This window comes from Schistocerca gregaria, chromosome X, assembly GCF_023897955.1.
Source record: "Schistocerca gregaria isolate iqSchGreg1 chromosome X, iqSchGreg1.2, whole genome shotgun sequence".
NCBI classification, from domain to species: domain Eukaryota; kingdom Metazoa; phylum Arthropoda; class Insecta; order Orthoptera; family Acrididae; genus Schistocerca; species Schistocerca gregaria.
In genome coordinates, this window is record NC_064931.1 from 694,138,473 (window position 1) to 694,154,939 (window position 16,467).

The 16,467-nt window shown below is 41.3% G+C and overlaps 1 protein-coding gene across 1 annotated transcript in view; it reads right to left on the minus strand.

Moving 5' to 3' along the window:
• Positions 1–295: 295 nt before the first annotated feature.
• The window catches only part of LOC126297695 (putative uncharacterized protein DDB_G0271606), a 33,084-nt gene continuing 16,912 nt past the window's right edge, over positions 296–16,467 (minus strand). Inside the window, exons 2-3 of the mRNA XM_049988817.1 lie at positions 1,289–4,604; positions 296–1,145 (exon numbers count right to left, since the gene is read on the minus strand). Coding sequence (XP_049844774.1) covers positions 1,132–1,145; positions 1,289–4,604 — 3,330 coding nt within the window. The 3' untranslated portion in view covers positions 296–1,131. The remainder of the gene's footprint in view (positions 1,146–1,288; positions 4,605–16,467) is intronic.

Sequence of the window (16,467 nt, forward strand, 5' to 3'; positions counted from 1 at the left end):
TTTATATGAAAACTGAAACTGAATACATTGGTATTGGTCTCACAATACTGACACACACACACACACACACACACACACACACACACACACACACAAACACACAAATCTTAAATGAATGTTTATGATCACAAGTAAATGATTCTTCACTAACAACATCTGAAATTGATAAGCTTAACTATACTTAATCTGCAGAAATTGGTTCTTATTCATGCTAAAATGTTTCTGAAAGTAATCCAATGAAAAATATAACACTATACAACAAAAATGGTCTATGGAATGGAAAAAAGAACATAAATTTATATTTATTTTCATTTTATTAAAAAATGTTATTTATGTATGTTACACTCATTAATAAATAAAAAATGTACAAGAACATGAAGCATCCTGAGAAAAATATGTACAAAATGAGAAAGATGACAGTCCATGAATGGAATGAGTTTGCAGAATGATGTTGTAAATCGAAATCGAATTTGTTTGCTGACAAAATACAGCCCCATGGGGATTCTTCACTGAGAGTTAATGAGGAATTATGTATATATAAGAATAATGGTAGTGGTGATAATGATGCAGTGTATCAGGACATATCTTCTTCAGTTAAATGTCTCTTTCACTTTCTCATAAGCAGATTTTGCTGTGTCTTTTACTGAATTCAAAGCTTCCTTTCCTTTCTCCTTAACACTTGTATATATTGATCCTGCTTTATTGCTAAGTTTTTCCCAGAAGGAAGGCGCTTCAGTCACAGGATCAGATACAGAGTCTGATTCCGTTTCACTGATCTCACTGGCTCTAACACTTCCAAGTCTTGAATCACTGTTCGCTTCTGACTGGTGTGTGGTTTCGAACTCTGACAGCCTTCCATTTACTTGTTGGTCCTGATTGGATTCATGGACATAACTATTTCTCTGAACTGATTCTTGCTGCATTCTTGAGTGTTGTTGGCTTCTTTTGTGCCCCTGATGCAGATCATCTTCAGTGTGCTGCTGATGGACCTGCTGAAGATTATTTGTGAATCCTTGATGTTGCAGCCCATCTTCTTCTTGGATTTGTTGCAGATTGTTTAGTTGTTGATCATCATCATTGAATCTCTGCTGTTGTGACTGTTGTTCCAATCCAGAAATATAATCCGCCTGGTTAGTTTGATGAAACTGTTCCAAGTCATCTGACTGTTGCACTAGTTGCAAATGCTGATCATCGTTAGTGAATCTTTGTTGTTGTGACTGTTGTTCTGTCTGTGGTAGGTACTCTTGTTGACTTGATTGCTGGATATGTTCTAGTTCTTGCAAGTTACTTGTTTGTGGCACATGTTGCACTTGTTGACTGTCATCAGGAAATCTCTGTCGTCCTGACTGTTGTTGCAGTCGAGGAAGATAATCCTGCTGGCTAGTTTGATGAAACTGTTGTAGCTGATCCAAGTCATCTGACTGTTGCACTAGTTGCAAATGCTGATCATCGTTAGTGAATCTTTGTTGTTGTGACTGCTGTTCTGTCTGTGGTAGGTACTCTTGTTGACTTGTTTGCTGAATTTGTTCTAGCTCTTGCAAGTTACCCGTTTGTGGCCCCTGTTGCACTTGCTGACTGTCATCAGGAGATCTCTGTCGCCCTGACTCTTGTTCCAGTCGAGGAAGATAATCCTGCTGGCTAGTTTGATGAACCTGTTGAAGCTGATCCAAATCATCTGACTGTTGCCCTAGGTGCAAATGCTGATCATCATTAGTGAGTGTTTGTTGTTGTGACTGTTGTTCTGTCTGTGGTAGGTACTCTTGTTGATTTGTTTGCTGGATTTGTTCTAGCTCTTGAAAGTTACCTGTTTGTAGCCCCTGTTGCACTTGCTGAGTGTCATCAGGAAATCTCTGTCGCCCTGATTGTTGTTCCAGTCGAGGAAGATAATCCTGCTGGCTAGTTTGATGAAACTGTTGCAGCTGATCCAAGTCATCTGACTGTTGCACTAGTTGCAAATGCTGATCATCGTTAGTGAATCTTTGTTGTTGTGACTGTTGTTCCGTCTGTGGTAGGTACTCTTGTTGACTTGTTTGTTGAATTTGTTCTAGCTCCTGCAAATTACCTGTTTGTGGCACTTGTTGCACTTGCTGACTGTCATCAGGAAATCTCTGTCGTCCGGATTGTTGTTCCAGTCGAGGAAGATAATCCTGCTGGCTAGTTTGATGAAACTGTTGTAGCTGATCCAAGTCCTCTGGCTGTTGCACCAGTTGCAAATGCTGATCATCGTTAGTGAATCTTTGTTGTTGTGACTGTTGTTCTGTCTGTGGTAGGTACTCTTGTTGACTTGTTTGTTGGATTTGTTCTAGCTCTTGCAAGTTACCTGTTTGTAGCCCCTGTTGCACTTGCTGACTGTCATCAGGAAATCTCTGTCGACCTGATTGTTGTTCCAGACGAGGAAGATAATCCTGCTGGCTAGTTTGTTGAAATTGTTGTAGCTGATCCAAGTCATCTGACTGTTGCACTAGTTGCAAATGCTGATCATCGTTAGTGAATCTTTGTTGTTGTGACTGTTGTTCTGTCTGTGGTAGGTACTCTTGTTGACTTGTTTGTTGGATTTGTTCTAGCTCTTGCAAATTACCTGTTTGTAGCCCCTGTTGCACTTTCTGACTGTCATCAGGAAATCTCTGTCGTCCTGATTGTTGTTCCAGTCGAGGAAGGTAATCCTGCTGGCTAGTTTGATGAAACTGTTGTAGCTGATCCAAATCATCTGACTGTTGCCCTAGGTGCAAATGCTGATCATCATTAGTGAGTGTTTGTTGTTGTGACTGTTGTTCTGTCTGTGGTAGGTACTCTTGTTGATTTGTTTGCTGGATTTGTTCTAGCTCTTGAAAGTTACCTGTTTGTAGCCCCTGTTGCACTTGCTGAGTGTCATCAGGAAATCTCTGTCGCCCTGATTGTTGTTCCAGTCGAGGAAGATAATCCTGCTGGCTAGTTTGATGAAACTGTTGTAGCTGATCCAAGTCCTCTGGCTGTTGCACCAGTTGCAAATGCTGATCATCGTTAGTGAATCTTTGTTGTTGTGACTGTTGTTCTGTCTGTGGTAGGTACTCTTGTTGACTTGTTTGTTGGATTTGTTCTAGCTCTTGCAAGTTACCTGTTTGTAGCCCCTGTTGCACTTGCTGACTGTCATCAGGAAATCTCTGTCGACCTGATTGTTGTTCCAGTCGAGGAAGATAATCCTGCTGGCTAGTTTGTTGAAATTGTTGTAGCTGATCCAAGTCATCTGACTGTTGCACTAGTTGCAAATGCTGATCATCGTTAGTGAATCTTTGTTGTTGTGACTGTTGTTCTGTCTGTGGTAGGTACTCTTGTTGACTTGTTTGTTGAATTTGTTCTAGCTCTTGCAAATTACCTGTTTGTAGCCCCTGTTGCACTTTCTGACTGTCATCAGGAAATCTCTGTCGTCCTGATTGTTGTTCCAGTCGAGGAAGGTAATCCTGCTGGCTAGTTTGATGAAACTGTTGTAGCTGATCCAAGTCATCTGACTGTTGCACTAGTTGCAAATGCTGATCATCGTTAGTGAGTGTTTGTTGTTGTGACTGTTGTTCTGTCTGTGGTAGGTACTCTTGTTGACTTGTTTGTTGAATTTGTTCTAGCTCTTGCAAGTTACCTGTTTGCAGCCCCTGTTGCACTTGCTGAGAGTCATCAGGAAATCTCTGTCGTCCTGATTGTTGTTGCAGTCGAGGAAGATAATCCTGCTGGCTAGTTTGATGAAACTGTTGTAGCTGATCCAAGTCATCTGACTGTTGCACTAGTTGCAAATGCTGATCATCGTTAGTGAATCTTTGATGTTGTGACTGTTGTTCTGTCTGTGGTAGGTACTCTTGTTGACTTGTTTGTTGAATTTGTTCTAGCTCTTGCAAGTTACCTGTTTGTAGCCCCTGTTGCACTTGCTGACTGTCATCAGGAAATCTCTGTCGTCCTGATTGTTGTTGCAGTCCAGGAAGATAATCCTGCTGGCTAGTTTGTTGGAACTGCTGTTGTTGATCCAAATCCTCTGTCTGTTGCACTAATTGTGGATATTGATCACTGTCAGTAAATCTTTGGCTTTGCACCTCTTGTTCCATATTAGGCAGATACTCTTGTTGATTTGTCTGCTGTATCTGTTGTAACTCACTTATTTGTGGTACCTGTTGCAGTTGCTGATCATCATCTGTAAACCTTTGTTGTTCTAGTTGAGCGGGATAACCCTGCTGGCTAGTTTGTTGATAGTGTTGCTCATCCTGATCATCACTGGTGAATCTTTGTTCATGTGTTTGTTGAGCTTCATTGTTTAAACTGTGGAGTTCATGTGTTTCCTGAATAATATCACCACGGCGATGATTCTGGTACTCTTCGTGAAACTGTTTGGAGAGTTTTCCGTAGTATTGTTCACATATGAGTAAATTTTTACTAATTTCCTGTTGTGTTTGATCAAAGTTGTATTGCTGGGTATTCTGCTGCCAGAATAAGTCATCTTCTTGGTTGCCATTATGGGATGCTTGCAGTGCTGCCATCTTCTGGTAAGTTTTGATGCATGTAGTCCTATCTGGCACTGTTCTGTAAGGTGCTGCTCCTGCAGCTGCTACCAATAGCAGCAAAGTGTAGATAATATGCAGCTCCATCTGAAAGAATAAAACATAATGATTTTTGTTTATTTATAGCATATTACCTATAATAATCCTTTCAGAAGTGTTAGATTTTAAAGTTTGTATGATATGGTATCCAAAAGTTCCTGCAATTTGAATGTTGTACAAAAATGGCTATAATTTAATTGGAATACCACTTGGCATCTCCCAATACATTATGCTCATATCAGTGTCAGAAATGTCTTTGAGCTGAGTGATTTGGTTAGTTGTAGGTGAGCATATTTCCACTGTCATGTTTTTGTGAGTTTGCAGTTTTGTGATAGCTGACTTGAAAGAACAGCATATCTGTATGAAGTTTTGTTAGAACTTGTGAAAACTACGCCGCTCCGAGCCAAGTCGGGCGGGTTGCGTCACAAACTCGCTAGGCGCTCAGCGGGCAGTGCGGCACTATGTTTTCGAATTTTTTTCCAACTGTTGCATCCTTGAGCTCCCGTTCACCAGGTGCACGTCTACAGGTTACAGAGATCAAGGATCACAGTTTATTAATAATTATAGTACAGAGTAATATTTCCAGTTAGAGTTACATTTTGTGTGTGTGTGTGTGTGTGTGTGTGTGTGTGTGTGTGTGTGTGTGTGTGTGTGGGCGCACGCACAAGTATATATATATTTGTGTGCATGTGAAAGAAATGTTACTTCTGGCTGTGCAATGTTACTCCTGGCTTTTCGAGCTTTTTTGGCCAAAGCGAAAGAAGAATCTTCTATTGCAACAAATACTGGTTAGTTTCTGGGTCTTAGGTGTAATCCCAACTTTTATCACCAGTGGAAACCTTTGAAGGAAAGTTTGGACTGTCTTGAAGCTTCACAATTTCAATTCGTCTGGCAGGATATGTTCACACTGTCATATGTTGTTCACAAAGAATTGCACAGGTCTTGGATGGTCTGTGTACAGTCTTCCAGAATCAGATACCTCATTTTCTGCATATTTTCTAATGTGATGTCACTTGATAGTCATCTAGAGAGATGATCATTATCACTCGATGTTTGCTCATTTTTGAAATTGTTATGCTAGTCATAAGTCTGTATCTGACCTAAAGCATTATCTCCAAAAGTATGTTTCAAACTTTGGTGCATATATATATATATATATATATATATATATATATATATATATATATATATATATGGAGGAAATGCCCACAGAAGTGACATACCAACATCTGTGTGCTCCACCGTGTCAATAGATGACTACAGTCAGCCTTAATTATTCAGGAATGTTTGACTAAAAAGAAGAAGATAGTCGCTCCTAAGCCTTCATGCTCAACAGGCTTAGCTCTGTGTGACTTCTTCCACCATCCAAACATGAAAATCTAATTGAAGGATGAAGACTGATACACTGGAGAAAACTCTAGCAGAATCACAGAGGGGACTGAACATATTAATGAAGAAAGACTTCTGGGACCCATCTCAGAAGCAGCAGAGGCATTGAGATAAATATATTTGCTTCCAAGGGAACTACCTTGAAAGTAAGAAATTTTGGCAACATGTTGGAGCTTCTGCAATTTTTAAGTGTAACTCCATCTTGGGCTCAGGACATGGAACAGTGGCCATTTGATGAAATATGCCATTATTTTGATATTGTTTTGTGAGGCAACCAGTTTCAATACTCCAGTCATGTCATCTGCAGGCCTGTCACATGAATGACATGAGGTACCACTTGTGCATGGAGAAGATGAGGCAACAATATTCATATCTGGTTCTGCAGAGGTCTGAACTTCATGAGCATGTGTGCCCTTAACACATGTGACAGTAGCTGTCAATAGTTGGACAATGTTTGTATCCAATAAATTGAACACCATCTATTACTGCATAAAAATTCTATCAAGCTGCACAGCAAACGAAAAAATAAAAATGTGTTATTTGCCAAAGCAGAATCTCTACTGTGATACCACATAATCTCTGGGAAAACTCAAGTGCAACAAAAGTTAGGACATAAGGGAATTACAGACATTTGCTGTGAGTGGGCATTAACTAAAATCATTGGGGAAAGTTGATAATTTGTGTGAGGCTAGGAGTCGAACCCAGGTCTCCTGGTTTCTAAGCAAACACACTGACCACTAACCCATCCACACACAGTGGTCATTCAACTGCACAGACTACCCTAGCAAAACAGTGAAAGTTGTTTCACAGCCCAAAAGAGGGTTGAGTTGCATGAGCCATGGAAAGGGCTGCTCCCAGAAGCTCATCTAAACTTTTATTCAAAAAACTTCAAGTATTCACTCACATTACACAAGAAGAAACCAAAACATATAATTCCAATATTCAGATACAACACTCAAACAAACTGGTGCACTCCAAGAAGGAAATAAGCTGTACAACAAACTACTTTGTGACATCAAAATGATCAAACATATTTCAGCATATAAAACAGCTGTTCACAACTACCTACTGCAGAAGTGTTATTAGGGTGTAGCTGGGTATTTGTCAGGTTCAAATCTAAATGTGTGCATTGTTGTTGTAATAAATAGTAATAGTGGAAAATTTGTATAGATTGTGTTTAATGTGAAACAATGAAACAGGTTGCAAAACTCAAGGATCTGTGCACAACTATCTCCTCAGTAAATGTTCTTACAATATAAATAAATACACTCCTGGAAATGGAAAAAAGAACACATTGACAACAGTGTGTCAGACCCACCATACTTGCTCTGGACACTGCGAGAGGGCTGTACAAGCAATGATCACACACACGGCACAGCGGACACACCAGGAACTGCGGTGTTGACGGCGAATGGCGCTAGCTGCGCAGCATTTGTGCACCGCCGTCGTCAGTGTCAGCCAGTTTGCCGTGGCATACGGAGCTCCATCGCAGTCTTTAACACTGGTAGCATGCCGCGACAGCGTGGACGTGAACCGTATGTGCAGTTGACGGACTTTGAGCGAGGGCGTATAGTGGGCATGCGGGAGGCCAGGTGGACGTACCGCCGAATTGCTCAACACGTGGGGCGTGAGGTATCCACAGTACATCGAGTTGTCGCCAGTGGTCGGCGGAACGTGCACGTGCCCGTCGACCTGGGACCGGACCGCAGCGACGCACGGATGCACGCCAAGACCGTAGGATCCTACGCAGTGCCGTAGGGGACCGCACCGCCACTTCCCAGCAAATTAGGGACACTGTTGCTCCTGGGGTATCGGCGACGACCATTCGTAACCGTCTCCATGAAGCTGTGCTACGGTCCCGCACACCGTTAGGCCGTCTTCCGCTCACGCCCCAACATCGTGCAGCCCGCCTCCAGTGGTGTCGCGACAGGCGTGAATGGAGGGACGAATGGAGAAGTGTCGTCTTCAGCGATGAGAGTCGCTTCAGCTTTGGTGCCAATGATGGTCATATGCGTGTTTGGCGCCGTGCAGGTGAGCGCCACAATCAGGACTGCATACGACCGAGGCACACAGGGCCAACACCCGGCATCATGGTGTGGGGAGCGATCTCCTACACTGGCCGTACACCTCTGGTGATCGTCGAGGGGGCACTGAATAGTGCACGGTACATCCAAACCGTCATCGAACCCATCGTTCTACCATTCCTAGACCGGCAAGGGAACTTGCTGTTCCAACAGGACAATGCACGTCCGCATGTATCCCGTGCCACCCAACGTGCTCTAGAAGGTGTAAGTCAACTACCCTGGCCAGCAAGATCTCCGGATCTGTCCCCCATTGAGCATGTTTGGGACTGGATGAAGCGTTGTCTCTCGCGGTCTGCACGTCCAGCACGAATGCTGGTCCAACTGAGGCGCCAGGTGGAAATGGAATGGCAGGCCGTTCCACAGGACTACATCCAGCATCTCTACGATCGTCTCCATGGGAGAATAGCAGCCTGCATTGCTGCGAAAGGTGGATATACACTGTACTAGTGCCGACATTGTGCATGCTCTGTTGCCTGTGTCTATGTGCCTCTGGTTCTGTCAGTGTGATCATGTGATGTATCTGACCCCAGGAATGTGTCAATAAAGTTTCTCCTTCCTGGGACAATGAATTCACGATGTTCTTATTTCAATTTCCAGGAGTGTATTTGTTAGTACAAAGAAGTAGAATATCATACAACACATTTTCATCATGATGTCATATAAATTGTGCATATCTTTTAATTTTCTAATTTGTGTCTTCTGCAAAAAATCTGCAGTTGTAAACTATGGACACAAAGATACTGCAAAAACTCTAATTTTTTTTAAAAAAACTAGATTAACTGTTGTAAATTCATAAGCAGAGTATGATGATATAGTGGTCATTTATATCTTTTGTGCAAAAAAAGATGATGATGTAAACTATGATCACATGATGCAGTAAGAATGGTAAACATCCAACAGATTTTTTGCATTCTCATGAAGAGTATCCATACCTGTGTCTTTTTTTAGATTTAATCACAATTTTAATTGAAAAAAATAAGTATATACATATATATCTGCTTATAGCTATTATTGAATGTTATATCTTGTGTTTTGTGTTAGATATGAAATTTATAATCATCACATTAACTCATGTTGTCCCATCTCATCTTCTCATAAAACTGACTTGTTCCATATCAGTTTATATCTATGTACAAAAATGAAGAGGATCAATAAAACATTACAATACAATTTATTTTCCAAAAGCCACTCTTGTGACAAACATATTTCTCCCAGTTTGTTGATGCTGTTACTGCAGAATGTCTGACTTTGTCAACAGAGCCACAACCTCACATCTGCTTGCACTGCTTCATCACTATCAAATCCTTGAAGGTGCTTCTTAAGTTTTGGAAACATGAAAATTGGACTGGGCCAAGTTGGACTGTATGGAGGATGGTCAATTGAGAGTGAACCCACGGCATCAGATTGTTGCAGATGTTGCAGTGTTTGTCTGTGGTCTGGCATTACCATGCTGAAAGAGAGTGTGTTCCATGTGCGGAAAAACTCTTCAAAATCATGCTTTTGGGACCATTCATTAATTACAATAAATGTTCCATGATTTTTTCTTTTTTTCAGATATCATTTTAACAAAAGATAAAATTATACAATATTTTCTTGCTCTACACATTTTATAAAAACAGTCTTAATTGGTGAGGCAGTTTTGTTTTTCTAGGTATTCCCTAACTATATAGAAGCAGTGCTCGACCAGGTAATCCTTCACAATTCATTTGAACTTGCTTAAGTCCATTATTATTTGTGTCGATTTGGGTAGTGCATTGTACAATTTGGTGCCAGGGCGGAGTATGCCTTTCTGTAATAGTTTTGTGTTTTTCTGTTGTAGATTTACATCATTTATGTGTCTTGTGTGGTAGCTATGTACAGATTCATTACTGGTGGTGCTTGGACTGCCGCTATTTAGTTTTTCTTTTATAATAATTACATTTTCAAGCATATAAATACATGAAAGTGGTATTATTTTATTTTTCCTAAATAGTGGCTAGAATGGTGCCACACAAGTTGCAACTTGTGTCAGCAAAGCAGGAAACTTGGCAAAGTAATATGCATGACACATAACACCACAACCGATATTGAAAACAGAATAAAAAATTCTGAGGCACAGCTTTTCAGCATACCCTCATATACATGAGTTTGCCAAAACACTTGATTACAGCAAATGCACTATTGTTTACCAATGATAGGAACATTTCAATAAAATGATGCACTGATGATGACCTATCGGCAGAAAGTCTCTGAAAGAATGAATAGGTGGGAAAATGAATTACAGATAATGCTTTGCTTATAAAGGAAGAAAAACTCATATGAATGAATTTAAGTAAAATAAGAAGAAAAGTTAGAGATGGCATGAGAGTTTTAGTATTGTATAAGCCCCTACATAAAATTTGTAGGCTTAGGGTTGGATGAACAACTGAGATGGGAACAGAATCTAGAATTTCCAAATAAAAAACTAGTTAAATGTTGTTAAGTACTTAAAAGGCTTTGGGACTTCTGGAGCACTGAATCATTGTTGTGTACTTATGATGCATTTATGAACAGCTTACCTAGATTTGGTGTGATATTCTGGGCAAACACAAGTATGACAAAACATACTTCCAAACTTCAAAAAAGTGCTATTAGAATCATGGCAGGAGTTCCCCACAGAGAGCCATGAAGGGAAATCTTTAAAGAATTTGAAATAATGACACTCCCTGGTTTATACATTTATGAATGTGTTTGTGTTCTGAAATCTCTCAGAAATTTTCGACATTGAACAGTCAGGCTCATAGCTACGGCACAAGAAAGAGAGATGATTTTGACTCACACACACACACACACACACACACACACACACACACACACACACACACACACACACTCACTCACTCACTCACAAACACACACACACACACACACACACACACATACACACACACACACACACACAAATACACACACACAAAGCCCTTTATCAAAACAGTTTACCTTAAATACCCAAAATACGTTTTTAGTGTTTTGCAGTTACAATAAAGGTGTGTATGTGTGTGTGTGTGGGGGGGGGGGGGGGGTGCATGCTGCACATTTTGAGCTGCCATTCACCTCGATGATGATGTTTGCAGAGATGACCAGTGACCTAATGCACCAAAAATGTGATTCACCCACTGACCTGACATCTTTCCATTGATCGACAGTAGAATCCAGATGGTCCCGTGCCCAGTACATTCATAACTGATGATGTCTTGGGATAAAATGTAAACACATAGGGGTGGTCTGCTGTGGAGCTCCATGTTCAACAATTTACAGTGAATAGTGTGCTCCAAAATACTTGTGTATGCACCACAATTGTGCTCTTTCAGCAGAAATGCCACAAATCACCATTTATCCTACTTTATAGAGGAGAAAAATCTCCTAACACCATGTTCTGTGAAGAGTCATGTATGTTCATCTATTTAGTGCCTAGTGGTAATCTCACTGTCCTTTTGCCTCTTTCCATAGATGCTGACAGCAGTAGCACACAAACATCTGACAAGCTTCACAGTTTTCAAGGCACTCATTCACAGGCTGTGCATAATAATAATCTGCTCTCTGTCAAAGCTGCATATCTCAATGGATTTCTCCATTTGCAGTGTGTATCTTCCCTAGGGTGATCCCCCATCCATATCTGCTCCTGTTATATACTTTTGTTACTATGTCACATGTCTGCAATGCTACCCGATGGCATCCAACTTCATGGTAGGCAGTGGTCATAATGTTTTGGCTAATCAGTGTTTTGTACACATGATGGAGATGTACTGAGATGTATTTGCATATGATATAATTGTAGCAACTTAGATTTGCCAAAACTGGTCAACAAATCTTTAATGATAATGAGCCATCTTGGCTGTTCAAGTTTATACTTCCATATTACACATTACTCTAGATTGCCCCCACACTTGAACAATGTTGAACATACATAATTAATCAACCACTCAATGAAACACATGATGAGCAGTAATATATTTGTTTGGGTTTATTTTATGTACGTATTACAACAGCAAAACTGCAGATGTATGCCAAAGCACAAGAGAAGATGCACCTGAGAACTCTAGGAGAAAACATCTGGTAGTTGTAGATTTAGATTTTCTTAGTCTATTCTGGCCTTCACAGTCTGTGCAGCAGATATATATTGAGGGTTGTGGATGATTGGCAAAGAGATTATTCTAAGGATACCACCTTGAGTGAAACACTGTTTTGTCTCATTCAACTTTTAGCCATGTATGTTTTGCTGTAGTTGCACCATTAGCAGTGAGTTCATTACATTTATTGCAGATGATAAGTTACATAAAAAGGGCCCATACAGTCACATATAGGTATGGTTATAGTCATCAAAATTCATGAAAAATTTGTATAAAATATGTTCTTTTGCTCCACATGAAGCTGTTTGCATGGATTTCAGTCTTGACTGAACCCCTGTTAGGTGGTTTTTCCCCTACAGTATAAAAACTCTATACATACAACCACACTAGCAGCTAAGATACCTGCTTGGTAAACTATTTACAAGGGAACTTCTTCAGCTCAAATAGTTAAAAGTGAATAAAAATTATTTTAAAATACGGAGACAAATCTGATCTACCACTCGTTAATGTCACTGATCTGTAAAACACTGCATTTGTGTACTATCATTGTCTGAAGGTTTACAAATCTTTACAGAGTTCAGAAGCACAGTTCACTGTACCATACAGCAGGGTGTTATGACCAGAGATTCACAAGAGCCCTGAATTAGATGTTATTTGGCAAAAAGTTAAACATACGATGCCTGTAAGGTTACATAGCTACCAATAGCAGTCATTGTGTCATCTCTTATTCATGTGGATTTTTGGGTAATTAAAACACAGCTGAATGAAACAGCATGTACACATGACAAGGGCAACATGTGACAGTGCTGCATCATTTCCAGCATATTCATGCTGCAGTAGTTCAGTACCAAAAATGAAAATGAGATTGTGAAGTCAAGCTGAAACAAACAACAACCACATCTAAACCTACCAGCCGTCTTCTTCTAGAATTATCAGATGCATCTTCTCAGGTGTTTTGGCTGATATTTGCAATTTTGCTTTCCAGATATTTATCATAATCTGTTCCATACTCCTGTGTTTTATTCACCTAATTGAAACTCCACATTTGCATTTAAATGACAAATAAGGGAAGAATGTATAACAACTCAGCACCTGGGAAATTGTGTGAATACTGCATGTGTTCAAATGTGAGTGAAATCTTATGGGACTTAACTGCTAAAGTCATCAGTCCCTAAGCTTACATTACTTAACCTAAATTATCCAAAGACAGACACACACACCCACGCCAGAGGGAGGACTCGAACCTCCGCCGGGACCAGCCGCTCAGGCCACGACTGCAGCGCCTTAGACTGCTCGACTAATCCTGCACGGCTACTGCAAGTATTAACATACACTAACAAGCTAAAACTTTATGGCTACCTGCTTAATAGCATATTCAGCCATTTTTGTAATGCAATATAGACTATCACCAATTCTGCATATCATCAAATCTGCAGTTCATTGGTATATTTGTGGAGCTATGTGGAACAAGGTGTCAATGCACACTAATATAAGTCCTGCAAATAAATGGCCACTGCTTTCTGTATGTGGTGATGGTGTTCAATAGCAACTCATATGGTAACTGTCAGATTTACCTCAGGCAAATTTGGTGGCCAAGACATTAACTTGGTTTCACTAGCATTTTCCTCGGACCACTGTAGCATCATTTTGTCTTCAAGACATGGATAATTATACTACTGGAAGATGGCACCATTGTCGGGGAAGACTTCGAGCACGAAGGGATGCCGGTGGTCCACAGCTGACATAGTGTCTTTGGTTTATACCACAGGTCCCATGCAAGCACAGGAGAATGTCGATCATAGAATAGTAGTGCTTCTACCAGCCTTGGTCCATGGTGTGGTGTAGATTTAAGCGTCCATTAGTCTGGACGACGGTGTTTGTGGAGACGACCATCAACCGTTTTTTAGGAAAATGTGATTCATCTGATGAGCCGACACATTTCTAGTGGTACACAGTCCATTCTCGATAATCCCGAGCCCACTACAATCATAATTAACGACGTCGTCGGGCCAACGTGTGAAAACGCAGGGATCGTCTCCGCTGGAGCCCCTCGCTTGACAATGTGCACTGAATGGTGTGCTCCGAAAGACATGTGAGTCCACTGGCACTGTGTCTTTCGCCAGGGGTGCCACAGATCGCCATCTATTTTAATTTACGAAGCAGACATGCTTACAAAGCCCACGTTCTGTGAAAGGTCGTGGATGTCCAACCACTTAGCATGTAATGGTAGTTTCACTGTCCTTCAACCACTTTTCATATATGCTCATGACAGTAGCATGTGAACATTCGACCAGCTTCGTTCTTTTCGAGGTATTCGTTCATGGGCTCTGCGTAATAATAATCTGACCTTTGTCAAATCTATCTCAGTGGATATGACTATGAAGTCTTTCGCGATGGAGTCCTTGCAGCACTTAGCCTACAGCAGCACTTGGCAGGACGACAGGGGAGCTACTGAAGAACTCTGGCCTCCCAGAAGAACTAGTCAAGAATCTACGACCAAGAGCACCAAGGCCACCCAGGTTATATGGTCTACCCAAAGTCCATAAGGATGGGGTCCCGTTGAGACCTATTGTTAGTGCTATTGAGTCTCCTACATATTGGTTGGCAAAATACTTAACCAAATTATTAGCACCGATAGTCGGCCACTGTAGCCATCATATTAATACCTCAAAAAGGTCTGTTGACATCATAAAGCAGATGAGGATTGGTCTGAATGACATGATCAGCCTAGATGTGGCCTCTTTGTTTACAAAGGTACCAGGGGAAGATACTTTAAAACTGTTGGCTGCTCATTTCTCTCCTGAAATACTGAAGTTATTTCGACACACTTTGACGACCACCTATTTCTTTTATGGTGGAAAACATGAAATGACTGACGGAACAGCCATGGGTTCGCCACTGTCACCAGCCACAGCTAACTTCTTCATGGAGGATTTCGAAGAACGAGCGTTGAACAGTGCTCCCTTACGTCCATCCTGCTTCTTCAGGTATGTTGACGATACATTTTTAATCTGGCCACATGGCAATGAGGCACTGCAGCAGTTTGTTCATCATTTGAATGGTATACATCAGAACATACGATTTACAGTGGAGGTGGAGAAAGATGGGAAGTTACCCTTCTTAGATGTGCTGGTGGAGCGAAAATCAGATTGACGTCTCGGACATTCTGTGTACAGAAAACCGACGCATACAGATTTATATCTAAACGCGCCTAGTTTTTACCACCCAGCTCAGAAGAGAGCTATGCTGAATACCTTGGTACACAGAGCAAGGACTATCTCGGACAAGGATCATCTCGGCTCCGAGATTAACCATCTGACGACGGTATTCAGAAAAAATGGATATTTCGATCGTGATATCAGATCTACTCTGGCGGAGAAGCCTAGGAAGGTCGCTGTTCGAACAGATGAAGAGGACCAACACATCGCGCGGCTACCATTCTGCGGTGCAACGTCCAGCAAGATCGGCAGAGTCCTGAGCCGGCAGGGAATCAGACCAGTCTTCCGGCCACACAGGAAGATTAAGGAGATGTTGCGACCCACGATAGATAATCTCGGCCTCAGAGTACCGGGAATTTACAGCATTCCTTGCGAGTGTGGCAAAAATTTTGTGGGCCAATCTATAAGAACTGTTGCCGATCGCTGTGTGGAACATCAGCGTCGCCTGAAAAACAGGTATCTAGAAAAATCAGCGGTGGCTGAGCACAGTTTGTTAAATAAACATAAGATTTTATTCGATGAAACAAGGGTACTTGGGACTCAGTCATCAGGGAAGTAGTTGAAATTAGACTCTGTGAAAATAATTTCAACAGAGACTCCGGTCATGCACTCAGTAATGCATGGAAGCGCGCAATTGAAAACGAAAGAGCGCAGAGGGAGACTTCTTACATTCCTCGCAGTTATCCGCCTGTTGCGATGGATGGCGCTGCAAGCAACGCTGGATAAAGCGCACAAAGAAAATCTGTGGATATAGAGGCAGCCACCTCGGTAAGCGCCGTTTTCACCGTGACGTCATCCAGCCAACGAGAAGCCATCCAGTGCTTATAAAAGCGGAAGCCTCACAGGTCCACGACCCCCGGCCGCCATCTGTCTTTGGCTTGGGAGTGTCATATTTGTGCCACCATTTTCGTGCAGTGTTTTACAGTGTGTGTTTTCCAGTGAGTGTTCCATGATGCGTCTTTAGGGAAGTGTAGCGAACAGTCATCAATCATACTGTCGGTGGATGTGAATTTTTAATCTCTTGCAAACAGAAACCAGACTGTCGCCATGTTTTTTAATTGTGTGTCTACTATGTTACTTGTCTGATTCCTGTGTATTTTATCGACATTGCCAACCCCTTTTGCTTTCTGTT